The sequence below is a fragment of the Neofelis nebulosa genome, chromosome 7 (assembly GCF_028018385.1).
Source record: "Neofelis nebulosa isolate mNeoNeb1 chromosome 7, mNeoNeb1.pri, whole genome shotgun sequence".
In the NCBI taxonomy this organism is placed as follows: Eukaryota; Metazoa; Chordata; class Mammalia; order Carnivora; family Felidae; genus Neofelis; species Neofelis nebulosa.
In genome coordinates this window covers 116,126,000-116,153,958 of record NC_080788.1, presented here as the reverse complement: position 1 = coordinate 116,153,958, position 27,959 = coordinate 116,126,000, and the positions used below count along the sequence as shown (strand labels likewise).

The following is a 27,959-nucleotide window of genomic DNA, read 5'->3' as shown; positions in this document are numbered from 1 at the left end:
AAGGTCAAATTTGTCCATGGAGCAGAAGTTTTGCTAATTCTTTATCCATAGGTATTTAAGAAGTGTGAGATGGCACACCTAGCTGGCTTTCATGCAGAAGCTAACACTTGAGCTGGGCCTCGAGAAACGGCTGAGCTTGGAAAATAGGACAACAGGACAGAAGTGATAACAAGGTAGTAAAGCACTGTAACGTTTGAAGAACAGCAAGGAAGCCATGGCCGGGGTAGGTAAAGTGCGTATTTAGGTGAGCAGTGGTATAAAGGCCGGGAAAGCTAGTAGTCGAACCCCTTGAACATAAAGCTGCAGACTTGAACTTCGTAGGCTTTTGTGAATAATCTTTAAAGATTTTTAAGGCAAACCTGTCAAAGCTGCATTAGGAGGATTAAATCCACTGCTCTGTGTAGACTAGATTGGAGAACTGGAGACTATAATGTCCCAGAAGCCAAGTCAAGAGAATTTTTCAGTGAGACAGGTAAGATGAGGAATTATAAAAAGGCTTGGGTTTGGAATTCAGGAAATTTTTTCAGGAGTGTAACGTGAAGACAAAAACCACTTGCAGATAAAAAGTACAGGAAATGACGAAGCATAGGCAAGAAAGGCAAAGTCCACTGGAAACTTGAAAGAAGAAAGTGGTAATGCGGAATGAGGAGTTGGAAGGACACATGTTTTTTTTTTTTTAAATACAGGTAATTTGTTCATGTATATAAGTAGAGGAAGGATCTAAGATTTAGAAAATTTATCATAATACATCCATAATCGTAGGTCACAAGCACAATATCAAAAGGCTAACCATGAAAATAATGTAACATTGTATGGCGATTATACTTGGAAAAAAAAAACAGCCAAGCTCTAGGCTACACAGAAAGGCAAGTGAGGGATGGGCCAAGAGATGAGGGGCTAAGAGACTGAAATCATGAAGACATTTGGGAGAGAAGTTACAAGAGGCTAGATGATAGTCCGAGGGGAATTTCAATGATAGAAACTTGGAAGGGAATAATTTCTCGGTGATTCATTTTCCTGTCTCCTCCACTACTTAATTCTACCTGGAAGCCTGATCTAAGAAAGATATTTGCCCTTTGAAGACAATAGTAGTCCTTTCAGCTACATTTAGAGATCCCGTGTCAACTTACCTGGCACACTCTTTTTTTACAATCACATGCTTTAACTAGGTATTCGATTTGAGGCATACTGTGCAGAGCTTGGTTTAAAAGTCTCTTCTGTGCCAAAGGTAATTTTCTTTATGCTTTCCAAGAGAGTGGGGAGAAGGCTAATGAGGACTGATTAGATCACTTAACTGAGACAGGCCCTCTGTCCTTGTCAACAGATGTTTGAATTTAAAGTCTCTAGACTGGAAGAGAAATGGGATAGAGCATGATTTTTCCCTTGGAAGCCTGAGGGAGGAGGGGTGGCCATGGTAACGCTAACTCACTCACTTACTGGCGTTAGTTGTGGACTATCTACTCAGTTCCAGGACCCCCCCAGGCCTGGCCAATTACAGTGGCTCTCTAGTCTGAGAAAAAGAGTATGTTTGAGTCTTGCTCCAGGGTGAACAATTTGAAGAGCATCTAACAATGCTGGGGCCCTTCTTCCCAGTGGCCCTGGCCCTTCCAGAGACTGCTTTGTCCTTGACACTGACAGCGGGCCCAGATGTGTGTTGGAAGCATGGTTACCCACTTTCTTCCACCCACCATGCAACTCCGGGAAGGATTACCGTAATGCCCTTCCAGTTATTAAGCAAGTCCCAGTACTCTTTCTGGGAGTCCCTACAACTCCTACAATTGCAGTTATAGTGAGGGAGGGGGGTTAGCCTCATACTCCCTTCAGAGGAGTGTTAAAAGGATTCAAAAGTACGGGTACCGAAAGGCCATTTGAGTGCATGTGCTCATTTGTATGAAGTCCCGACGCAGCTCTTCGGGATCTCCAAAGGTGGGAAGTCTTCATACTCCAGTGATTGGGTGGCATCTCCGAGCCAGGTCCTCTCTGCCTCTGTTCAAGTACTTGGATGGAGAAATTACACTTTCCCTTCATGCAAAAGGCTAATGGTAACTACTTGCTAGTGTATTTGAATCCCGTGTGACCTGTTACGTGAACAGTGACCATCTCTAACATATCCCAGCAATCCCTGCAACTGAACAACCTAGATACTGGGATTGTACGGTTTGTATGAAGGATTCTGTATCACCCTTTCAGTGGACCACCCAACAGTAAGTCGGTGTCGGTGCTCAACATGGAGCACGCTGTTCTGAGAGTCCGTGGATAGGGAAGGATCACTCATTCCCCCCAAGGACAGCCTCCTCACGCCCCCCGGGCTCTGACAGCACCCCCCATCTGGCCACCTTCTGTATGGGCATCTCTCCCCACTTAGCCCAACTTCCCGCTCCATGCCACTCCCTCACGGGCCCTTCTCCTGCTTCTCCATAAAGATGGTTTCACATGGTAAACATTTACGTGGCCATATGATAGAAACACTACCCCAATAGCAGTTGTGCTGTTCATCGCATTTCCAGTGTTTATCTTACTCCTTAGGACAAATGTAAAGCTTTGTAACTGTTACTACAAAACCATTAAACTCCTAAGAATATTGTGCATGTATATATGTGTGTATATGTGTATATATGTGTATGTATATGTATATGTGTATACGTATATGTTACACTTTAATAAAGTTTATTCTAAAGACATATTTAATACTGTTATTAAAACAAACAACCAGAAAGACGTCTAAGAAAAGTCATGTTACCATAATCATCCCTGTACCTCTCTAGAGGCCTGGGACTCTGTGGCAGTCCAGCCCCCAGCTGATCAGACAAAGATTCTTCCAACACCTGCTGGCTCTCTAATGGGCTGTCCTGTAACACTGGGAAATATCAGAAGACCTGATAAAAATGCGAGGGGTTGCTGTTTTCTTTCCCTTCTCTATTAAGCCTTTTCAAGAAATGTTTTAAAAAAAAAAAAAAAAAAAAAAAAAGGGGCACCTGGGTGGCTCAGTCGGTTAAGCGTCCGACTTCAGCTCAGGTCACGATCTCGCGGTCCGTGAGTTCGAGCCCCGCGTCGGGCTCTGGGCTGATGGCTCAGAGCCTGGAGCCTGCTTCCGATTCTGTGTCTCCCTCTCTCTCTGCCCCTGCCCCGTTCATGCTCTGTCTTTCTCTGTCTCAAAAATAAATAAAACGTTAAAAAAAAAAAAAAAATAAAAAAAAAAAAAAGAAATGTTTTAAAATTACTAACGTTGCAGGGCGCCTTGACTGGCTCAGTCGGTAGAGCATGGGACTCTTGATCTCGGGTCATGAGTTCGAGCCCCCGTGTTGGATGTAGAGATTACTTTAAAAAAAAATAAAATCTTTACAAACAAAAAATGAAATTACTAAAGTTGCCAAGCACATCAGTGGTGATCCAAGTGTGGGCATAACCGTGTCTCACCTTGATCCCATGCCTTTTTCATTGTCTTGCATTTGACGTGTTGTTCCTGTTAGAAATCAGGGTTGAAAACGAAGGGCGTGCGGGAACCTCCCATCACCGGTGTAGATTCCATCAGCATTAAGGAATTATTATGAGGTTTTTTGGTTATCTTTTAGAGCCTGTACTGAACTATTGTCAGATAAAATGACATCGTATCTGTGATTTGTTTCAGAATAATCCAGTATGAGTAATGGAGATGAAACAAACGAGGTTGGTCATACATTGATAATTGTTGAAGCTGGGTGGTGGGTATTCATCTCCTTGCTTTTTTACATGCTTGAAATTTTCCACAATGAAAAGTTTAAAAAAAAAAAAAAAGATTGAGAGTGCAATGACAATCCTGTCTTGACGACTGCATAGCTATGGTGTTGCAGCCAGTCTGGTCGTCTCTGGGGCTGGCGACGAGCAACTGTCCCTTGCGCCTGTACCGCACCGTGCCTCGTGTTCTCTGCCCCATCCAGCCCGGAACCCTGCCCGGCTCCCACACATCATGAGCCCGGAAGAGGAAACGCCACATTCTCAAGGCAGGACAGATTTGGGTCACAAATGAAGCCTCGCTCTACAACCTGGCCACTCGGGCGGGAGGAACTTGCACGGAAACCGAGCTAGTGTGCTGTGTCAGGCTAGTATTCTGGGAGCCCGAGAGCAGCAGCGGATGTTTGGAGCCACTGAAGCTGCCTTTCTGACACATGCTAATGAGCTGCGTTCCAGGATGTAAACAGAGTCAACACTTCAAACTGAATTCTGGTAGAATTTAACAACCTTTGCTTAACCATCTCCCTAGTTTGCTTCTGACCGGACACAGCGCGCCAGTCTGAAAGGAGGCATTCCCACCTCTGACAGCTTTACAACGACAGTTTTTAAAAAGCTGCCAACTCACGCCCAGCCTCAGTGTGGGTAATTGTACTTGGCACGTCGTTCCTGTTAGAGGAAAGCAAATGTGTTTTCTGAATACCCAATTTCAAGCTTCTCGGCCCCTCTCCGTAATCTTCCTCAGTCTGGATAGGAGGTGAGCTGTCATACAGGGGGACCATGTGCTAGGAGTCAGAAGGACTCGTTAGGCTGACACTTGAGAGCTGATTTTGTCCTGCTAACTTCAGTCCCTTCCTAAGTGAGGACCACCAGTGCCTGAGGAGACTGTGATCATTGCCGGTTTGCAAAATTAGGTCTTTCTCTACAGAGTAAATATGCTTCGAGTGCAGGTAATTGTATCAGTTGGTTACATGGTCAGAGCGAAGGAGGCCCACACATGAATGTCCCTCCTGTAGATGGATTAACTTTTCTGTTCCCTAAAAGCAGACACTCATCTTGAAAACACAGGCCAGTTCCAGAGGGAACTCGTCACCCCTCCCCGCTGACCCCATCCAAAACAGCACTTCCCATCTTAACGTTTTTTTTTTTTTTTTTTTTTTTTATTTATTTTTGGGACAGAGAGAGACAGAGCATGAACGGGGGAGGGGCAGAGAGAGAGGGAGACACAGAATCGGAAACAGGCTCCAGGCTCCGAGCCATCAGCCCAGAGCCTGACGCGGGGCTCGAACTCACGGACCGCGAGATCGTGACCTGGCTGAAGTCGGACGCTTAACCGACTGCGCCACCCAGGCGCCCCTTTTTTAAATTTTTTTTTTTTAACGTTTTTTTTTTTTTTTTTTTTTTTTATAGCACTTCCCATCTTAAACAGGGCTGCCAACCAGCCATTGCGTGGGCAGCAATAGAGGGGGTGTGGCTTATTGGGTCATATGTCAAACTGCAGGAGAAGCCAGAACACAGATGAATCTCCGGGTCAAACAAAACCAGAAACATGGGCAGTCAGGAATGCCTACCGGTTCTGGTCTCTGTCCCCCTTTATGTGTCAGCTCCGTTTGTCCCAAAGATCAGCTTCTTCTACTTAGTGGGCAACACGGCTGTCTGCAGAGTCTTTAAACCAGTTTAGACTCATCTCTCTGGCTCTTTTTTTAAAAAATTTTTTAAAGCTTATTTATTTGAGAGAGAGAAAAGAGTGAGTATAGCATACACAAGCGAAAGAAGGGCAGAGAGAGGGAAAGAGAATCCCAAGCAGGCTCCACACTGCCAACACAGAGCCCTACGTGGGGCTCAAACTTACAAACTGCGAGATCAAGAGTCAACGCCCAACCGACTGAGCCACCCACGCACACCCATAACCAGTAGTTTTTTAATGGTTATCGCGTGCCAGACCTAATGGCAAGTTCCAGGACAAAGCAGACATGTTTCTACCCAGAACCCTGACTCAGAGCCAGCTTCATAGGCATACAACCTATGCACTTAAAAGTTGTACAGGGCCCAGGGCTTTGAGGGACCCACTCTGCCGTTGTCATTTTTGAAATTCTTAATAATTTATGAATTAGGTGACCCATATTTTCATTTTACACTGAGCCCTGCAAATTACCTAGCCAGCCCTACCCTGGCGATAACTCCAGAAAGCTCCCCAGCTCTCTCAGAGCTGAAAACAGTTCAAGGACAAGCCAGTAACCCCTGCACACTGTCAATAATTTTAACAGGACTGTCTAATATATTTAAAGAGATGTAAAGAGTAAGTGATTTACAGAGATAGTTAGTTTAAGAATATAATTCTGGGAGGGGTGCTTCGGTGCCTCAGTGGGTTGAGCGTCTGACTTCAGCTCAGGTCATTATCTCACAGCTGGTGAGTTCGAGCCCCGGGTCGGGCTCTGGGCCGATGGCTCGGAGCCTGGAGCCTGCTTCGGATTCTGTGTCTCCCTCTCTCTCTGCCCCATCCCTGCTTGTGCTCGCTCTCGCTCTCTCTCTCTCAAAAATAAATAAACATAAAAAAAAAAAAAAAGAACATAATTCTAGGAGCCAGACATCTTGTGAGTCCAGGCCCTGCCATTTCCTGGCTATGGGATCTTGAGCAACTCATAACATTTCCTGACCTCAATTCCCTTGTTATAAATGGAGATAATAGTGACCAACCCCCAGAGTTGGCTTGAGGATTAAAATACTTAAAACCCGGGGCACCTGGGTGGCTCCGTCGGTTGAGCGTCTGACTTCGGCTCAGGTCACCATCTCGCGGTCTGTGAGTTCGAGCCCCACATCGGGCTCTGTGCTGGCAGCTCAGAGCCTGGAGCCTGCTCTCGATTCTGTGTCTCCCTCTCTCTCTGCCCCTCCCCTGCTCATGCTCTGTCTCTGTCAAAAATAAATAAACATTAAAAAAAATTTTTTTTAAATACTTAAAACCCTTAGGTCAAGTTTTGAGCATCCTGAAAGCGGGTCCAATTGCTCAACCACCTGTTCCCTTCTTTGTGCTCCCTTCCTTTGGCTCCCTCCACTCTCCCTCCACGCTCCTGGGGTGGAAGATCTGGGTCAATGTGAGTGGCTCTAAGTGAGGAGAATATTGAGGAGAAAAACCAAGGAATTATGGCCTTCAGGGAAGCAATAACGTCTTACCTAAAAATTGTTTGAGCAAAGACTTTGTTGATGTTAGCAATTTGTATGCAAATAAAGACTCCTGCATCCTGAGCCAAGACCTGGCCCTGGACAAACGCTGCAAGGCCACAGCTTAGTACACAGAGAAGCCTTCGTCCTTTCTCTCTGCTGCCAGTTTAAACTAAAACTTCAGATCATCCCAAAGCTGTAGTTGTCGCTGCCTTAGCCTTGGACACATTCATTAGTATGTAAGGCAGTTTTCTCACCAGGCAGGTGCCTCTCCCTCTGTATTTGCTGCATCATCTCTGCTGTCTCCCCTTGTTCTCACATGCATTGTTTAATCAGGCACTGATTTGGCATTAACTTGCAAATGCTGGGTCTCCTGGGCCTGATGAAAAGGAATTTTCCCTGGTCAGACCTCATCTGATTGCTTAAAAACCCAAATCAACAGCCAGGTTAGAAGAGAAAGCTGAGGGGCACCTGGGTGGTTCAGTTAAGCGCCCGACTCTTGATTTCTGCTCAGGTCGTGATCTCATGGTTTGTGGGTTCAAGCCTCGAGTGGGGTGCTGTGCTGACAGTGTGGAGCCTGCTTGGGTTTCTCTCTCTCCCTCTGCCCCGCTCCCCGGCTCATGTTCTCTCTCTCTCTCAAAATAAATAAACATTTGGGGCGCCTGGGTGGCTTGGTCGGTTAAGCGTCCGACTTCGGCTCAGGTCATGATCTCACGGTCCGTGGGTTCGAGCCCCGCGTCGGGCTCTGTGCTGACAGCTCAGAGCCTGGAGCCTGTTTCGGATTCTGTGTCTCCCTCTCTCTCTGCCCCTCCCCTGTTCATGCTCTGTCTCTCTCTGTCTTAAAAAATAAATAAACGTTTAAAAAAATTAAAAAAAAAATGAATAAACATTAAAAAAGAAAAGAAAGCTGAGAACCCTGTGTTCCAAGACCAGACATTCTCAGAACTGAGGGAGAATAGCAGTTTTTTTATACTCCTTTATTCCCTTGACACACATCTTTGTGCCAGGCATTGTCTGAGGTGCTGTGGATGTGTCTTTTTCTTCATGCAGTTTGCAATCTACTGGGAGCATAGAAAAGTACAGGCAACTCCAGTACAACCCTGATACACAGTAGAAGGGGAAAGAATGGGCACTCGGGGAACCCCTAGGACTAGGGATGGAGGTGGAGAATCTCAGGGATGCTCTCGGGCATTCTTGCCCATAAATTACATCCATTGGTCCATCTCTCAGCTCCATGCCTGCCAGTCTCCTCTGTCCACAAAGTTAATGAGCCTAACTTGTATCTATCTTGAACACATGCCCCCCCTTGGGAGTCCTGGGGACCCTGAGCTAGCGCTGGGACTAAGGTTGGAGTCAAGGGCTTCCCAGGGAGACTCAGTTGCCCCCCACAGAGCTCCATTCATTCATTCATTCATTCACTCACTCATTCATTCACTCACACTCTTGATCCCATTCTCTGTGTGAAGGTCTGATGGTCCAGCTGCGACAAGACAAACAGCCCCTCAAAGAGTTTGGGCCCTCCTCTGGCCAACCCCTCCACAAATGTCAGCCCGTTCAGATTTTACAGCATCCCTAAGAAGTAGGCGGTATTATCCTCGCTTTGCCAGTGAGAGGACTGAGGTTTAGAGGGGTCAAGTAACTTGCCACATGCTGCCCAGGTACTAAGAGAAACAGCCAGGCTTCAGCTCTAGGTTTGGCTCCACAGCCCGTGCTCTTTGTGCCCTGCCAGGCAGAGTGAAGCCTGGGCCGAGAAGGGGCCGCCCAACCATGCCTTCCTCTGTGTCACTGATAAGTATCTCTGGGGCCTTCTCAACGGTGTGGCTTGGGCATCGCCCCTCAGGCCTTCTGAGAGAGGCAAGGCCGCATCCTGTGTGTCCTCCCGCAGACAGAGGCTCCTGGCCTAGGACAGTCATCTCCTCTGCTCCCTGGGGCAGGCCCAGTGAACCCTACTCCATATGAGGGGCGGGGTGGAGGCATGCAGATGAGAGAGGGACCCCAGACGGAGCTACGCTTCCTGCCTCAGCCTCCCTCCCGGCTCCCGTCCTGGCTTACCCCAGGAGTCTGAAGGTTTTCAAAGCCTTCTTGTAACATCAAGTCCCCTGCTGGATATACTACTCTTGGTTCTCAAAGGGAAAAGCAAGTGCCACCAAAAAAGTTTTCATAGGCTTTTTTCATCAGCAGGAATAAGGCAGGACCCTGGACGCCGTACCCCTTCTTTCCTAGGCAGCTTCCCATCCCCTTGGGTCCCCCTGACTGAGCTCTGATGGCTGGAGCATGTCCTTAGCATCTGGAAAACCCTCAGCCTGGGGGTCTAGTAGCTCTGGCCTGCCCCAGGGGCAGAGACACTCCCCGTTTCCAGGCTGCTGCACATGCTTTCCCATCTACAAGGCACATTTTCTCATCTGATCTTTCCCTATGTCACTCCCATTTCTCAGAGGAGGACACTGAGGCTCAGGAAGCCTAAGTGGCTTGCCAGAGGTCACCCAGTACAGAATCGTTGGGCCAGGGCTGGAGCAAGGCTCTTACTGCAAGGCTAGAGCTCTCCTCCTCCACCCCTGCCGGCACACAGTAAACCAGCCCGCAAATAACTGGCATGGACACATTTGGTTATGATACATTTAAAATAAGCCCAGCAGCTTGATGAGCATGCAAAGACCCAGGCTTCTGGTTCACACTGAGAGTGAACCCCTGGGCTCCACGAAGCATCCTCAAATCCCCGCCGTAGGTGGACAAAGTCAGAGCGGCAGGTCTGCAGAAGATTCCACCCGAACAAGCACAAGGCGAGCTGTTGAGGAAAAATAATGCCTTTGGAAAACACTAGCCCTGGCCGGCATTCAGGGAGAAAGCAGACCACACACCAAAGCAGCCCTCTGCCTGTGGGGCCAGATCATTCAGAGGGTCTCACCCTCCTGAGCTCCAGAGAAGACAGCTGGCACTGGGCAGAGCCATCGGCAAGTGCTTCTGTCACCGTGATGTGGACCGTCTTGTTCTCCGGTCTACTGAGTCCCGGTGCTCCCCATTTCCTGCCCCGTGGCTTGGGGCTCGTGGCCTCTCAGCCTTTTCTACATCTGTAGATGATGAGTCAACCCTGGCCACCCCTCCCTCTCAGGCTTCTATGAATCAGCTATGAAGCAATGTTGGCTGGCAGGGGACAAGTTTGGGGCCTTGGACTGAGACTGAGAGCTTTGCATGGGGCCTCAGTTTCCTTATGTGCAAGATGGGGAAAGAACAATGCAAAAGTGTTGGCGTTGGGGGCGCCTGGGTGGCTGAGACTCTTGATTTGCGCTCAGGTCACGACCTCACAGTTTGTGAGATCGAGCCCCGTGTCGGGCTCTGCGCTGACAGCACAGAGCCTGCTTGGGATTCCCTGTCTCCCTCTCTCTCTGCCCCTCCCCCCATGTTCTCCTTCTCTCTCTCTCAACATAAATCAACATTATTTATTTGTCGTGTTGGTAGGAGGATATGAAGTCATATGTGAAGGGCGATAAAGGGCAGTGCAGAATATGGACCCTGGTTCAAACTTCATGATTTTCTTTTCTTTAAAAAAAATTGTTTTTTAGTGTTTATTTTTGAGAGAGAGAGAGAGACAGACAGACAGAGCATGAGCAGGGGAGGGGCAGAGACAGAGAGAGACAGGGAATCCCAAGCAGGCTCTGTGCTCTCAGCGCAGAGCCTGACACGGGGCTCGATCTCACAAACTGTGAGGTCGTGACCCGAGCTGAAGTCGGCCGCCTAACAGGCTGAGCCGCCCAGGCCCTGCAGACTTTGTGATTTTACATCCTGGCTCTACCCCTAATGGCTGGGTGATCTTGGGCAAGCGTGTTAACCTCTCTGGGCCCCAGTTTCCTAGTTTGTAAGTGGAGCGATAATGAAAACACCTACCTGACAGAGTTCCTGCGAGGATTCAAGAAGCTAAAATGTGCGAAGCTCAGTGACTGGCGACTAAGTGGTAGGATTGGCTATGAATGTCATCAGTCAGATGATCCGTAGGAAGGACTTGGCCTCATAACTCGTGGCGAAACGCATGCCTGTCCCACAGGCTGCGGGGTGGAGTACTGATTCCTTGATTAATGAGTCTTCTAGGCTGAGAGCTCTTCTATAACCATGTCAGCCATCTGTGGCTGGTGTTGGGGAAGAAACTCATCAATCACATAGAGCGAGGTTGGCATGTGGCATCTGGCTCAGCAGCAAACCTTGGCTCAGTCTCATACCCACCCAGCCTCTGCCCCAGAGAGACCCGTCACAGCCCAGGGCTCTGCGGGAGGCAGCCTGCCTAGCAGAGAGAGCACAGCCCGCAGCCCAAGCATCGGCTCTCCGAGCCAACTGTGCCAGGCGGTGACTCATGCCCTCCGGTCAGGGGACCAGGACCCATCCCAGTCACCGAACCAGTGACTCTCAAACTTGAGTGAGCATCAGAACCCTCTGGGGGCCGGTTACACTCCGGGCAAGTGCGTGAGGGCAAGAGCTGAGCCCCGCCGCAGTAAGTCTGAGTGGGGCCCGAGAGTTTGCATTTCTAGTAGGTTCCCAGACGCGTCTGGTCCGTGGGACCACACAACTTACACTTCTCTGGGACTGAGTTTAAACCTCGCTATGTGTCCTTGGGCAAGTTTCTTCTGACTGAGCCACCCCTATCCCTCATCCATGAAGTGGGCAAACCAGAACCTACCTCACGAGAGGTGTTGGGGAGCCATGAAAGAATGCACATTTGGCATCTCAAGCTCAGGGCACCCGGGAAATGATCCATGTCAGCCCTCGGCATTACCAACACATTGCTGTTGAGGGCTTAGAGACAACGAAACATAAAAATGACAATTTGAAAATACAAGTAGGAAGGGTGGAGTTGTGAAGATATTGAGCTTTTAGGGACAAGTGAGAGGAAAAATGAACAAATATGGACTGAGTGCTTTCCGTATGCAATGTCCTATTTCCTAAAGGTAGAAATGCCTTGTCACTAAAACAAAACAAAACAGAACAAAACAAAGCAAAGCAAAACAAAATAAAAAACAGCCCCGCTGGAATCTGTGAGCTCATTCATTGGGCAAGCCAGACTTTACTGTGATTCGGAGAGCCAGGCTCTGTGCTGCGGCTATGGGGAGCAGACACGGGTCCTGTTATCCAAGAGCCACAGCCCACGGCAAAGAGGGGACAAAGAAGGAAGAGAGAAGACAAGTCCTTGTCGCAGCACATGGAGGAAGGTGGCCAGCATGGCTGGAGAGGAACATTCAAGACATTGAAGAGACAGGTGGGAAAGGTGCCCTCAGACACATCGGTGACCCAGGGACATTTGCTCGTGGAAGTGGCATCTGTCTGGAAAAATGGGTAGCAGTGACCCATGGAGACAACAAGGTAGAGAATGGAAGGAACAGCAAGCACAGTCAAGAGAGGGCAGAAAGAAACTTCAAGAAATGACATAGGTGAGTGTGGCTGGATCCCAGGGTGAAGGACACGGGGTGGGAGCTGAGGTTGGCCTGGTGGTCTGGTGCCTGGCAATGGACAGCCTTGACCATTGGTGGTTTGCAGGACTCTCTGAGCCCATTGTCTGTCCTCTGGGGGAGGTGCTCAGCATATCACCCTGGGCTCGGTCATGTTCACGGTGAATACACCGCAGGTGTGAGAGACTGCATGATCCATGAGAGGCATCCCCGAAGAGCTCAGGCTCGTCCTGAGTCTCCCCTGCATGGCCTCTCCTCCCCGGGCCTCCAGTTCTCCTTCCTGCTTCAGAGGGCTGCAGACTTCAGGTGCATTTGTATCACCTAGGCCACTGGGCACACACAGAAATTCGGAGTCCGCAGGTCTGGGTCAGAGCCCGGGAACCGACATGCTTACGAGGCACCTCGAGTGATTCCAGCAGGTGATCTGGGCCAAACTTTGAGACACACTTATTTGAAAGGCAATCTGTTGAAAGACAGGCTTGGGTTTCAGGGGGTTTGAGTGTATCAGAGATAACCTGAACCGAGGAGGAAGGAGAAAACAAGTCTTTCTGGAACACCTCCTGGTCATTTGTGTTCATTCTTGCCAGATGAGAGTCATTAAAATTTTCAGTCCATCTATTTCCCCGTCCTTTCTTCTGCCCTCACCAAATAAAGGAAAGTGAGCCCTGGAGGAATGGCCAGTAGCTTAAGAAGCAAAGGGTTTGTCTGTTGGGGTTAAACCGCTGCCATAGCTTCCTTCTAAAATCCTTCTATGATTACGGGCTGGTCTGCATCACTACGATGCTGTGCGCACTGGGGTAACAAGTCTGGGCCACTCACCACTTCCTGCCGAGCTACGAGCCGGGCTGGCGTGGCTAGGGTCTGCCAGGCCTCATCCAGCCCGTTGCCCAGCCGAGGCAGGCATGGTCCAGAGTGCATCGGGACTCCCTGGCCCGAAGGCCACAGCGAGAGGCCCCTCCTTGCTGCTCCCATAGTTCCCTGGGGCTTTTATGATGGCCTGTGTGGCCATGTCCCCTGCTAGAATATTTCTGTTTTTTTTTACGTTTGTGTCCCCACCCCTGGCAAAGTGCCTGGCATGTAGCAGGCACCCCGAAAGGCACTGCTTATTAGTAGTAGCACTCACACACGTTTACTAAGCTTTTAGAAAGATGCTTTGCACTCGTGAGGTAGATCAGTCCTCGCAAAACCCCTCCAGTGCTAGGAGTACCCCCAACTTCCACATGAGGAAACCGAGGCTGAGAGATGAAGTAAGGGACTCAGGACCCCATGACCAGTAAGTGGCAGAGCGGGGACAGACTGGCTGACAGGAGCCTGAGGCCCACACTCCTATTTTCTTTGTAGTATAGAGGGATAGAGTCCCACAACAGAGGGCTGTCCTCAGATGGCTTTGGAGGCTCCATCCTGCTTGGTGACCTCATAGGCCGGCTGCGGGCCCAGGAGAAGGTGGCCCCGGCCTGCCACACCTGAGGTCTTTGCTAAGTGCCCACCAGTGAAGACCTTTTAAGATGAGAAGCTGCCTGTCCCGCCCCCCCTCCCCCTTCTGGAAGAAATGGACTCAACCACTACAGGGGACACACAGCAATACCAGGGACACTGGGGACATTGTCGGGAATGAAGTTGTGGGTATCGTGACCTGTAGCTTTTCCTTGCCTGTTCCCTCGGGAGAGGATCACACCCCATTTGGTGCTGGAAGATTCTCCACAGGCGTGGGGCTGCCAGACCCCTTGGAAGACAGGTATTGCCCACGTTATTTCTCCCAACTGCAGATGGAGAGACGCCTCCTGAGGGACGCAGGACAGAGCCTCTGTGAAAACTGAAGCCAAGGGGCGCCTGGGTGGCTCAGGCGGTTAAGCTTCTGACTTCAGCTCAGCTCATGATCTCACAGTTTGGGAGTTCAAGCCCCGCATTGGGCTCTGTGCTGACAGCTCAGAGCCTGGAGTCTGCTTCAGATTCTGTGTCTCCCTCTCTCTGCCCCTCCCCTGCTTATGCTTTCTCTCTCAAAAATAAACATTAAAAAAAAGAAAGAAAAGAAAAGAAGAGAAAACTGAAGCCAAGTCACAGAGGCTCGGGGATGGAGGAACCCCTCCTTGCTGAACAAATGGGAGGCTGGCCTCACAGCCACGTCCCTCCTGCCCTCCCCACTTGTGTGCTCTTCGAGACTCTTCTGCTGGGTTCTGTAAGGTCCGTTGTTGCTAAGGGCCAACCTGAGAGCTTTTGCTCACCCCTCCAAGAGCTGGCTAAAGGCTACCAGTCTTACTTTCCAGAAAAAAAAGAAAAAAAAAGGGTCAAAGAAACTGGGCCTCCAGAGAGGTAGGTTTGGAGGAGGGCAAGAAAGCACGACTCAGGAGCAGCACCAGAGCCCTTCGAGGCTGGGAAGGAGAACAGACGGAAGGTGGAAAGCTGGCCCAGCCTGGCCAGGAGAGAGGCCGGAGAAGGCAGTGGGCAGTGGGATGCGCTCCTTGAGAGGATGGACAGACAGACTTCTGCAGTGAATTGTGCCCTGCGCCCAGTTAGCCCAAGCTGGGCTCTGCAGCCACACTCACCAGCCAGGGCTTTGGTCCGGGCCCGTCGGGCATGGCGGTCCGCAGTTCTGGGGGGCCCCGGATGAGCAGCCCTGAGGTGAAGTGGGTGTGGGAGCAGAAATGGCTGTGTGCCAGACAGGTTTAGTTGCATGCTGGCCTGCCCACCACAGTTCATCTATGCACTGAAGCGGCGTTTCTTTTTACCTGGGTAGGTTCGGCTTGTGATCAGAAGCGGTGGGGGCTTTCTATTGGTTTCCATGGAAACATTAGGCCAAGCATCTGCCATCAGATCAACAAGGCTAGGCTGGTAGGGCTCTTTCTGGAATTCTTTTGCTGTGCCTACCTCGGGAGATGTCCTGCCTGTACTTTACCGCTGCCTTCTTATGTGATAGGGGTGGGGAAGAGCAGTTCTGAGGGGCTGGGGCTATCACCCAGGGAAGGAGAGAGGGTTGGTAAAAGGCAAGAATTTGGAAAAAAAAAACCCTTGGTTTCCACTCCAAAGCCCCACATAGGGCCCCAAGGAGGGTCCACGAGGTCACAGGAACCTGGCCTCTGGTGCCAGCCTGCTCCAGAAGCAGGGCCACCTGCCGGCTCCCCTGGAGCAGCCAGTCTGTCATTCAGGACTCCTTGGGGTACCAGGGGGCACGTAGGCCGAGAAGCAAGCTGTCAGGCGCAGGAGGGGGTTAGACCCCAGTGTGTTTCATCTTGGCAGAATGGACGCCTCAACTTCCCCTCCATGAGGCAGGGGAGGGCAGCTCTGGCATCAGAAAGGAAGGCACCGGTGCACGTGTACGTGTGAGAAGTGGTTTTATTCCAGATGTGTGGTTCATAAAGACAAGGCCCTCGGGGACAGCTAGTGGCACATGCTTTGGTCAAGAGGAGGAAAAGCAAAACCAGGACAGGGCTGAGTCCCACAAAGGACGGCTGACAAGTGCAGCCTAACCACAGGGAAGGAACGGCTTCTCAGGGGCTTCCCTGAGCGGCAGTCCTCTTACATTCATCGAGGGAAGCCGTGCCCCCCTCCCCAAAGGTTCGCGCTGCTTGTGGGGCGGACTCGCATGACAGAGATGGGGGTGGATGAAACATAGTGGCAGAGGACGGAAGATAGCTGCCCTGGGGGCCAAGGGCCCCTTGCTGGGGCACAGAAGCACTGCTTAAGAGGGCCCGGTGAGAGCCAGGAGGTGAGAGGAAGCCACTGAGAACCCCCCACCGTGGGGCTGCTGGCCGGAGGACAGCAAGGAAGAGGACACTAGCAGTTTAGGCACGCCAGGGAGGGAGAAGGGACACGGCAGCTCAGCTGGATGGTTGTGCCAATCCAGAGCAGAAGTTCAGATCCTTTGGGGATTGGGTACCTCTGTAAGAAGCTGGGGAAATCCACAGACCCTCTCCCCAGGAAAATGCATATATGCACACACATGCACTATTTGGGGGACAATTTCAGAGGATTCCTAGGCCCTCTGGAATCCATGAATTCTCTAGGGGGCCGAGGCTGATTTGCTTTGGGAGGGGGGATTCCCAGGGGTCCTTGTACCACTGGTCTTTTGCTGAAGATCACACTGCCTGAGCCAGTGGGGTTGGGCAAGAGGAGATGGGGAATAGCAGAAGCCCTTCTGAGACTAGGCCGTGGCCCAGTGGCTGTGAGAAGGGGGCTCTCTACACAAACAGGAGCTGCCAGCCGGCCTCCCGGCCCACTGCGGGGACTGACCCTCTCAGGCCTCCCTCTTGCAGTGGGGAGGGGCGGGGATGAGGCTTAGGCTGTACGACTTCCTCCCTAATGTCTTAGGGAATGTTAAGCTCCAGAAGGGAGGTCCTGCTCATCCCAGCCACCTCAATGCCATGATACAGTATTTACAGAGGCAAAGGCTTTTGAGAAGGCAGGGGTCAAAAGGTCTGAATAAGGATGGGGCTGCTCAGCGGTACGGGGCAGCCGCCTGTCCCTACAGGGTCATCACCATGGACCCAGGCAGAGGGGACAGGGCATCAGCTGGTCTTAAGGTCCAAGAAAGAGGTCTTGGCCTGGCGCACGGCCAACCAGAAGTGGGATCTGTTTAATAAACTGTGTCCCAAGGCTGCCCCTGAACAGCCCCCTGCAGCCTCTTGTGCAGAGCGTGAAGACCAGAGTGCAGGGCACGGCGCCCGGGGACTGGTACAGCATGGGAGGAAGGATGGGCTGTCGGGAGGAGAGTCACTCTTTTGGTGCTTCGCTGCTTTTCCATCCATGTCCTTCTGCAAATGACCCATCATCCTCTGCTCCAGATCCCATCCCTCCCGCACTCAACCCAGCACCTGCCTGGGACAGGCCACTGAGCTTCTCACCTCCTCCCTGTTCTCTCCCTGCCTTCAGGCTGTCCCCTCCCCGCCCTCCCCATCCACGCCGCCCACATTCGCCTCTCACGCTGACCCCACAGGCGGGCCCTGTGACCCAGCAGGGGCCCTGCGTGGGCTTCTGTCCTTGTTCTCCCCAGCCAATAGGTGAGGGCCCCCAAAACACGGTCCGGAACCCCAGGAGGGCGAAGGGAGGGAACAGAGGGCCAGGGGGCCTGCCCAGTCTCTGCCCAGCAGCAGTCCTGCATCCTGACCGTCTCCTCTTCCGGGGCGAGGCCGGGACGGCAGCCAGGGCGTCGGGGCCTGCTCCCCCATGGCCCCCGCAGAACAAGCTTTGGAGAAACGTGTGTCGTGGCAGGGGGTGTTTGCTGATGATTCCGGCAGAAATGCGAGGAGATGGGAACGGCCTGCTTTACACTCCCCCACCCTAACCCGCTTCCCGTCCCAAAGTCTCATGCAAAAGGTACAGGAGGCCCCAGGCTACCGTCATGTGTGGGGCAACAGCTGCCACTGCTGGGCCGGGGCGTCGGCCTGGCACTTGCTGGTCACAAGCTGGGCGGGCTTGGCCTCCAGGCAGAGGCCGCTGACCGAGTGCTGGATGAAAGAGGCTTTTCTCCTCCATCTCTGGGGGGGGAAGGAGGATGACGAAAACACAATGATTAAAAATAGTAACAATGCTCAGAACTCCATTTCACATGTATGTAAGTGGCCTGAATATACCTAGGACACACCCTCCTCATTTGAAGCGGACTGTCCCCTACCCAAGAGCTCCCTGACCCCGCACGCCTCCTTAACCCCCTCCCCTTCTGATGCACTCTTGCCTCATTCAGCAGTCTAGATCAGAGGCCCACTGGCTGAATGAATCAAACCCAGGGATGTATTTTGTTTGGCCTGCATAGTGTTTAAGCTTTGGCTTGGTCGTCACATGAAACTCTGTGTTTCCAGCTTCCCTTTAGACGTGGGCCCAGTTTCTCATGTGGCATCAGGCGGTTGGGGCTGAGCGGCTGCCCCCTGCTGCAGCTGGGACTCTTGCTGTCCACTGACCAAGGTTCTGCCCGGTCCCTACGTTCTCCTCCAGCATAGCCTGCCCCTCCCTGTTGGCGTTTGAGTCTGTGGGGCCTGGCCTGGTGCATCTTTTGCTTCTTCAAACAAGATTTCTTCTCCCTGCGGCTCTAAGGGTCTGACCTGGCCTGTAACTGTGCGGTGGGTGACCGACACCCTGGAGGGGGAACCGGCCGCCATCTCTGCAGTGATGACTCAGCGAGCCCAGCAGGATGGTAGGAGGCCTGGGGTCCCCATCCCAGTGCCCACCCTGTGCCTCCCTTTCCCCAGGCTTCACAAAGGGGAAAAGAGGTGTTCCTGTGGAACATCTGGAGGTGCCTGGGTGGAGGATGGTGTGTCTTTTGGAACAATCGGGAGAAGGGGAGAGAGGCTGGCCCAGGCTTCAAGGGGGTAGGGAATGCTCGCCCACACATGGAGCCCCCAGGGCTCTGAAGGGTGAGGTCACACACTCAGCTGGAGTGCCAGCAGAAGGCCTGAGCCGTACCCAGCTACAGGGCCGGGCCTAGGGCTGCAGGGGCTGAGGTGGGCAGAGAAGGGAACTGACTTTGGAGGTGGACCGGGGGCGGGTGGGGGGGGAGTTGCGGGCTGCAGACTCCCCTTCGGAATGTAGGCCTGTGGGGTGCCCACGCGGCCCCAGCAGTGAGGGGTCCCTGGCCTGAAAGTTGGGGCAGTGGGTAGGACAAGGCCTTGGTCCCTCTGGAACTCCCAGCATCGGTTGCTTTGTACCCCTCTAGTCTCTGACCTCCTGGAAGGGGCTGGCCACACTCGCCCCTACTGGGCAAAGGATATCCTTTGGCACAGGTAGGCACCTAGCACAGTGTTTACAAAGGATGAATGTGCGCATGAAGGAATGAATCACCCATCACTGGAGGTGGTCCTCAAACTGCAGGATTCTCACTTCTTACCCATGCTGTCATTGGGCAGTTACAGGGTCTTTCCAACTCTCTTGGCCACTCAGCCCTGGGCACTCTCCCATCTCTTCAGCCTCTGTTCTTACAGGTGCCTTGCAAGGCAGGCAGGGAGGAGACAGAGGCTCAGAGAGGTAAGGGGTGGTCGGGCTGGGGTCTGCCAATGCCATCATACTGGCTCCAATATATAGGGCCTCTTAGATACATGGTACCCAAGTAGCCTTGGAGGCCAAAAGGGGAGCAAGGAGGGAGGCCTAGTTTTGAGAAGGCACCAGCAGTGGGAGACCTGCTCATCCTGTCCTCTTGGAGGAGAGGCCCCAGTGGCCCAGGGCACTGCTGGGGGCCTGGCAAGACTTGTAGGAGCAGAGTGAATGGGGCCAAGAGAAATTCCCACAAGCCCCTGGGGCTGGGTCAGCATGGAGGGGAAAGGATGCTTCAGCTCCAGAGAAATATTCAGCTGCCCCGGGAGCTACTTCCTAGCTTGGCCTCAGCAAGGAGGAATGGGAGTGGGCTCAAAGCCTGATCCTCAGAAAGGTCTGAGACTCCCAGTGAAGGAGAGCCTGAGGGCCTCTCTCCCTGCGGGGCAGGGGCAGAGGGCGGGCAGCCTGAGGGGGCAGGACAAACTACATCTGCCAATCAGAAACTCCTCAGAAGTATCCCTCGGGCTCAGCAAGCAGATCATGGCACACAATTCACACGCGTGTGCATGCACACACACACACGCACTCACATCACGCACTCACATACACCCAGAGGCTGGAGGAGAGGATCTGGCTGCTTTTCCAGAATGGAATAGCAAACTGCCAGTCATCCCTAAAGAAAGAGCTGACCCAGGCAAACAGGAAAAAGGTGGGAGGAAGCCCTGCAGGCCAAGTCAGAGAGCTAGGCGCTCTCCTCGTCCCTGAACTGTGCCGCTGGCTGGCCAGGGTCAGGCACAGAGAGGGAGAGGGGAGGCGGTTGGTGGGCAGAGGAAGGGCCGGAGCAGGCCACCAGCCTTTGTGTCCCATTCCACGGGCAGAGGGGCACCCTCTCAGCCAGGAAGGGAGCCGGCTGTCACTGGCTGCTGTGTATTCTGAGCAAGTGATGTCATCTCTCTGAACATCGGTTTCTTCCTCAACAGGTGGGCCTGGCCTGTCTCCCAGGATTAATGGAAACAGGGTGGGTGAGTGTTTGACAAATGGAAAAAGCAGTGCTCCTGTGATCCTGTGATGCCTGGAAATCAGTGTATCTGGATCTCAGTTTCCCAACAGCCACAATCAAGAAATATTTATTGAAGGGCACCTGGGTGACTCAGTCGGTTGAGTGTCTGACTCTTGATTTCGGCTCAGGTTATGATCTCGCTGTCATGAGATAGAGCCCAGCATGGGGCTCCATGCCAACAGCACAGAGCCTGCTTGGGATCCTCACTCCCTCTCTCTCTGCCCCTCCCCTGCTTGCACTCTCTTTTTCTTTGAAGGAGAAGGAGAAGGAGAAGGAGAAGGAAAAGGAGAAGGAGAAGGAGAAGAAAAAGAAAAAGAAAGAAAGAAAGAGAAGAAAAGAAAAGAAAGGAAAAGAAAAGACAGGAAAGAAAGTAGTTATCGAGCATCTACTGTGTTTTGGGTTAAGACTGTGGGCTTAGGGGTCACACTGACTGGGTTTGAATCCTGGCTCCACCCCTTCCCAGCTGTGTTTCATCTGACACATGTCCCTTAAATTCAGTGAGCCTCAGTGTAACTCACCTGTAAGATGTGGATAGTACTAGGGCCCAAGTCCCTGGGCTGCATGAGGATTAGATGAGATAATCTATAAAACTCCTAGCATGGGCTCTTGGTAAAAGCCAACACGAGTTTGACTGTGGTGCTTGTCAGGGGCTAGGGATAGTGTTGTAGGGACACAAGACAGACAGTCCCTGCCCTCATGGAGCTCACAGGCTGGCAGGATTGGCATTTAACAGACATTTACTTGAAGAAGTGTTTCCCGGTGAGTAAAACAAGAGATTTGACCTAGATATTGACTTACAGTGACTCTTACCCTGGAGGGCTTATTTGAGTCTATCTGTTTCAACCCAAGGCTCCCCTGCTAGGAGCTGCCACCCCCTTGCGTGTCCCCTGGGGGCGAGGAGGCTTACCTGCCTGCCTTCTCTTGGGTTGCACACCTGCAGAACGACCAGGGACCCTGGGGTGATGGAGGTGGAGGTGGCAGTCAGGCACTTCCCCTGCTGCTGGATGAGATGGTCACTGAACAGCCACGCCTACAAGGCAGGGACATCAAAGGCCAAGTCAAAATGCTCAGTGATGGATGGATAGATGGGTAGATTGGTGATAAAACAAATATACTGTGTATTTTGGTAGAATTTTCTACAAATAATAAGAGTGCACGGTATTCACCATATAATTCTTTCAACTTTTCTGTATGTTTAAAAAATTTCATAATAAAGTATTAGGGGGAGCTTAGCTGGAATGGCCAGAATAGCAATCAAGGATGTACCAAGGGATGCTGGGGGGATAGGGAGAAAGACAGGACATGGGGCCAGGGCAGCTGGGGGGTTTCCATGACCTGCACTAGTCTTGACATAGGTGCACCCGCACTTGTAGGTGGCACACGCATGCACACACAGGAGTCCGGGATGCCCTGCTGCCCATTATACATGCTGGCCATGGCTGCATCCCGGGGGAGAACTGGGTGCTGCTGGGTAGCATTTCTCCCTCAGCAAGGAGAAAGCGGGTGGTTCACAGAGGGCAACTGTGCGAAGTGTAGGAAAGGGGACTGGAATGTGGCAGAAGCAGAGCCAAGGAGCCGTGTGAGGGGATAACGTGCATGGTCCCCTGTGGAGGGAGCAAGCAGAGAGAAAATGAGCAGGAGCAGAGGGAAGCCCCACACCCCACTCCTGGATGACGACCATGGCTCCTTTCCCCGTCCTGGTCTGGACCTCAAGGCCCTAAGCAGCTTACCTGCGGTGCTGGGGGGTTCTTGGCGGACCCTCTGCAGATCCCCATTCCAAGCAGGAAGTTCCCGGCTGAGTCTTGGCCCTGGGATTCTAAGCAATTAACCCCTTGCTTAATGATGCCAGGGAGCACTTCCTTCACTGGGACTCTGAGAGAAAAGCGAATGGTCAGGCTTGTCCTCTGCCCCCTCCAGGCTCGCTCATCCTTCAACCAGAGGGCAGCGCTTGGTCAGCTCCCCAGGCACCAAGGTCTGGCCTCAGTCTCACGGGAAGGGGCCCTGGGGAGCAGCCCTCGCCAGCAGGGGCAGGAGGGCAGGGGACAGGGAAAGAGCAGGGATGCCGCTGGGAAGATTGAGCCTCGCCCACTAGGTCTGAGCAGCTCTGGGAGCCCCAGGGGCCGCCCCAGAGGCCACGCCTTGGGAGGACCCTCGGGAGAGAGCTCAGATCAGAAACCCAGGGCTCCCCAGTCCAGAAAGAAGAAAGTTTGGGGAGAAGCTAGGGTCTAAATGTAGACTCAAAAGGCCATCTCAAAATGACAGGGAAGAAGTCACTTTGGAGAGGCAAATTTAACACCCACAGATATAAAAATGCATTCGATCTCACTAACGATCAAGGAAGTACGTATTCGAGAGTTACCAGTATTTGTTTACCATATATATGTGCATAAAATATAATGTGTGATAAATATGTATTATTTCAACATATCGATTTATATAAAACGTATTATATACCCACAATTATATCAACACCAATCAATATCAATCCCCAGTGTTGGCAATTGCTGCGGGATTGGATCTCCTCACACCCTGTGGGCGAGAGCATAAATTAGCCCAACGGTTCTGCAGGGCAATGCGGCATGATGTACCAAAAGCCTTAAAAATGTGCAAACACAGATAAAGGGGGTGGAGAGGTATGAACTACCAGTTGTAAAGTAAGTCAGAGAGAAGAAAAGTACAGCATATAGAGAATAGAGTCAATAATACAATAATACTGTAATAACGTTGTATGGTGGCCGGTGTGGTGACCATACTTATGGGGAGCACAGCATAATGTACACAGAATTATCGACTCACTGTGTTGTACACCTGAAATGAATACAACATTGTATGCCAACTGTACTCCAATAATAAAAAACACCCCCAAAATAATGTGCATACCTTTGACCTAACGATCCCAATCCTCATCCTGGGAATTTATTACACTGCCGCAATAATTACGGATGTTTGCAGAGATTAAATTTAAAAGACATCCATCTCTGAGTGATTGCTTATACTGAAAACATAGATATCCCCCAGTAGGGACGGGCTAAATAACTTCTGATTCATCTGTAGTAATGAAAACCCAGTAGCCATTAAAAATGACTGAATGAGTATCTGATAACATGGAAAAATGTTTATAACGTACTGTTAAATAAAACAGGCATAGTTCAAAATATTGTATTATTGAAATATTGCTATGCCCAGGAAAATATGCTTATACACACATTATACACACACACACACACACACACACACACACAAATGACACATCGTCTTACTCTGTGGATAATAAACCTAAGGAGACTGCTGGCCCCAGCTGATGCAGGCTTATATTCCTGGGTTCGGAATGTCATACCCTCTTGGACTGTGGCCCCAGAGGGTTAGGGGAACCAGGAGGGCTTAGAGTCTGGCCTAATCTTAACCACCTCTTGTTACTTCTGTCTGAAGAGAACCCAGGTGGGCAGCGGAGGGGGGCATCATAACACTTCCGGCATTGTTTGTTGTGGACACTTGCAGGATCTTGACCAAACCAAGTCTCCCTTCCTCAGGGCTGGCCAGAAGCTCCCAGAACCCCCAAACTGTGACTTACTCCCTCGGTGCGTCAGGAAGACACCTTCGCTTTCTCTCACACGCCCCTGGCAGGAGCATCCACCTCCTCGAGGCCCCTCTTGAGAGTTTGCATAATTCCAGACCACAGGTTGAAAACCACTGGCCCCCAAGCTGAATCTGGCCCCAAACATGTTCCGTCTGACCTGCATAGTATGGTTGTTGTTGCTGTTAATTAGTTGGCAATATTAAAACCCTGAGGGTTACACAAAGAAATCTGAATCCAGCTTCTCTTGAGAAAATAGGAAGATCAGGCCACACTGAGCTCGCCTTCCGGAGAGGTGCCACTTGACGGTGGTAGGTAGGAGCTGCCGCATGGCAGGGGGTGGGGTTGCATCCCAGTTTGCCACAGTCCCTACAACTCCCTAGTGTCTCATTGCTGCCCACCTGATTGATTTGCATCACCCATAGAATCAGTGTAGGATTTGAACTTGCAACCCCTGCCAGGTGCAAGGGCGTTGAGATGCAAAGACCCCACTGGAGCTGTGCTAAGGAATGGGACATGTGCAGGGCGATCCACTTTCAGAGCTGAGGTGGCCACCACCGTGCATGGCAATGGCCCCGGCACAAAGGAGGAAACCGGGAGCACGAGCAACAATCTCCAAAGCTGATGCGGCTCCTGTGTGTGTGTGTGTGTGTGTGTGTGTGGTAACAGCCCTGGAGCAGCTGGGATGGCCACCTTCACCATTCAGCACCCTTCCTCGGCTCCCTGGCTGAGCCAGGCTCAGCTACGTCAGCATCCGCTTCCCTCTCTGTGGCTCTCCTCCCAGCTGGGCTGCCATTAGCCCTTAAGATGCCCTTGCAGAAATAGCAAAAGGCGTCCCTTCCTCAAGACATTTTCCTTCCATCTGTTAGAAAACTGTCATAATATACTGGTTTTGTTGGAAGACTTTTGCCACCATCTGCCAGGAAGTGTTGTGATAAATGTACAATCTCTACTGTGTGACTGGCACCCTTGCAAACGCGGTGTGCACAGTTGTACAACTCTTCCTGACCATCCTAATAAGAGTCATAAATTAGCAATTGCTGAGGCCCGCTGCAGAGCTCGGATCCGAGAGGGGACAGGCAGGGCTGTGCTGGGATTACAGGCGGGCCTAGGAAAGCACAGGCCGCTGCCCTCGGCCTCCTCAGTCTCCTTGGTCTCCCCACTGACCATCTGCAAGTGTGGCAACCATGAGGGTCCCCTGCTTGGAGGAACGTTGGTATCCCTGGGCGTACACATAGCCTTCCAAACCAACCCGAGGCGCTCCTGGCCCCTCAGCCTGAGAACCGAGGCAGGACACGAACAGCGGACCGAGGGTGAGTAACCTGGACAGGAAGGAGGCACGCAGTTTCTATCTGACCAACGAAACTACTTTTTAAAACGTCCCCGCAGTGCCAGAACAAACAGATGACTCATGCTCCTCATTTAACATGGCTGGTTTCAGCCTCTCTTCTGTCTTGTGATGGATCCAGCTTTCTGAGTGTTAGAAAATCCTTCTTCCTCCTGCTCCTCCGGGGATGACATGGGAGAATGTGTGTGGGGACAGGGCGTGGGGAGGAAAGGCACGTTCCGGCTCCTCCCCGATGCATCCCATGGGCTTCCCAGCTCCTGCGCGAGGCCTAGAGCCCTTGGCTCCAGCCCAGTGTGGTCTGAACCCTGACAGGAGGTAAAGGGACGACTGTGCTTTTTCCCTCAGAAATGATACGTCTGGGTGAAACTTTCCCCTTAAGAGTAGCCACTGGAAAAAGCGGTTCATTTATTATACTTTTATAAATTAATGTTCTTCCCGTCACAGCCATTGTCGGGAGAGCTGGGTTTTCTAGGCCGCCGACCCTTTGCAAGGATGCTGCTGTTGCTCAAATTGTTTTGAAATTCTTTTAAATCTGCTCCCAGAATCAGTTCATTCTTTTTTTTTTTTAATTTTTAATGTTTATTTTTGAGAGAGACAGAGTGTGAGCTGGGGGGGGGGGTGGGCAGAGAGAGAGAGGGAGACACAGAATCTGAAGCAGGGTCCAGGCTCTGAGCTGTCAGCACAGAGCCCGACACGGGGCTCGAACTCATAAACCGCAAGATCGTGACTGGAGCCAAAGTCGGACCTTAACCAACTGAGCCACCCAGGCGCCCCAGAATCAGTTCGTTCTTGACACTTGATTCAGTCCTTGTCATGCTCTGTGTGGGACCCAGGATCCATTATCTGGGGTAATCGCCTTATTCACTGCACTTGGCGACACCTAATATAGCTGTTTTCCAAAAATCAAATCTGCACTCAAGGAACAACAACTTGCCTTTTTCAAGGACATGCAGGCTCTGAGGGGTGGAGTGTTCTGGAAAGCGAAGCAGCATCCTTGGGAGAAAGCTGGCAGTAATGGAATAACCTGTTCCCTAAGGTGACAGTTATATAGAAGGGAGAATGCTAATTTCCAAGTTATTACTATTAAGGCTTATTAACCATGCAATTTATTCAGTTAAAAATATTTATCGAGCTGAGTGTCAGTTTTGTGACAGACACTGTCCTAGGGGCTGGAGCTAAAGCAGTGAACAAGCAGATGCACACCTCTACCCTCATGGAGCTTACTGTCACATGTGGGGAGGTGATGACAAAATTAACCAGCCACACAGGCGCTGGATGGTGATGAGGGTGAACTAGGCAGGGGATGCTGGGGGGAGGGGGCGGTCTGCAAACAGACTGTTCGGGGAGGTGTCCCTCAGAAGGGGACATTAGAGTCAAGACCTGAAGGAGGTGAGGACATGAGCCATGTGGATGCAGTTAAGCTGCTGAAAAGGATTTTGCAACGAGAAAAAAGGAATCCTCACTGCCCCACCCCTGCCTTACAGCTTCACCCACAGTCCGGGAGCTCAGCTCGTGCACACACACACACACACACACACACTCAGATGCCCTAGGGCTCCAGCGGGCACGCCATTTGCATTCTCCCTTGAGTCTATCAGAGCAAACATTTGCCAGTGTTTTGTCAGTCTTTATGGTTGTAATCTTAATGGATGCATAGTATTTGTTTAGACCCAGGAATTGGGACTCAGTAAACCAATCCCCTATTATTAGCTGTCTCTCGATTTTTCACAGCAGCAGCAGAGAAGCCTACAACCGAACATCTGCTTGTCAATAGGTTTTTTGTTTTTTTGTTTTTTTTTTTTTGCTTTGGTTGTTCTTATTTCCTTAGGATAAACTCCCAGAAGGGAGGGAACAGAGTCGAAGGGGATGAATCTTTATTTCTGTGGCTTTTGCTACGTAATGCAGAGTTGTTTTCCTATGGGGACAAAGCCCATCTCTGACGCTATGACCCAGTCTCTTAAAAGTTTGGCTCCTACCACATCTCACTTTTAACTCCTAGTGGTGTCCTTCCTATTCCCCCAGAGCCTTCGTGTGAAGATACACACTGACAACTAGAAAGAGCCAGACTGCCCGCGATGAGGAGATCTCAGGGTGCGGGTCCCCCAAGCTAGCTGCTGGCCCCGCCCAGGCTGGGTGTACCAGCTGAGGGCTATACTCACGTGAGCTCTGGGTAGACGTTATCCAGGTACCAGCGGAAGGACTTACAGTTCATCTTCTTCCTCTGCTCGATCCGTGTGGCTACACTGAAACAGTAAGAAAGGCTCAGGCTTTGGCAAGGGGGCCCAGGGAGGAAGCCCCAGGAGGCCAGCCCCCTCTGTCCGCCTACCCTCAGGCTGGGTAGGACCAGCGGCTGTCCAAGCCTGCCCTCCAGCCATAAATCATTTTGCAACCTGCAAGGTCACTCCAAGTATCCTGGCGATTCCTCATTTCTTTCCTCAAATTCCCACTCACTTTGCAGGATCAGGGCAGCCCACGGAGGGTCCTGCTTTACCCTGGCTTCTCCTCGACACCTCAGCACTCCCTAGTCCTTTGGGTTTTTTTTTAAGTTTATTAATGTATTTACTTTGAGAGAGTGCATGAGCAGGGAAGGGGCAGAGAGAGAGAGAGAGAAGGAGAGAGAATCCCGGCTCAGAGAGAGAATCTAACAGCTCTGAGCCTGATGCAGGACTCGATCTCATGAACTGTGAGATCATGACCCAAGCCGAGATCAAGAATCAGATG

The 27,959-nt window shown here is 51.4% G+C and overlaps 1 protein-coding gene across 2 annotated transcripts in view; it reads right to left on the bottom strand.

Annotated features, from left to right (window-relative positions):
• Window positions 1-15,611: 15,611 nt before the first annotated feature.
• Window positions 15,612-27,959, bottom strand: part of GALNT16 (polypeptide N-acetylgalactosaminyltransferase 16) — a 93,688-nt gene continuing 81,340 nt past the window's right edge. Inside the window, exons 13-16 of one of the 2 annotated variants that reach the window (XM_058739459.1) lie at window positions 27,398-27,481; window positions 22,047-22,188; window positions 21,224-21,346; window positions 15,612-17,770 (exon numbers count right to left, since the gene is read on the bottom strand). In XM_058739459.1, the coding sequence (XP_058595442.1) occupies window positions 17,633-17,770; window positions 21,224-21,346; window positions 22,047-22,188; window positions 27,398-27,481 (487 nt within the window). In that variant the 3' untranslated portion in view covers window positions 15,612-17,632. Of the gene's footprint in view, window positions 17,771-21,223; window positions 21,347-22,046; window positions 22,189-26,004; window positions 26,270-27,397; window positions 27,482-27,959 lie in introns of those variants that run through there. The other variant, XM_058739460.1, reaches the window with a different exon arrangement.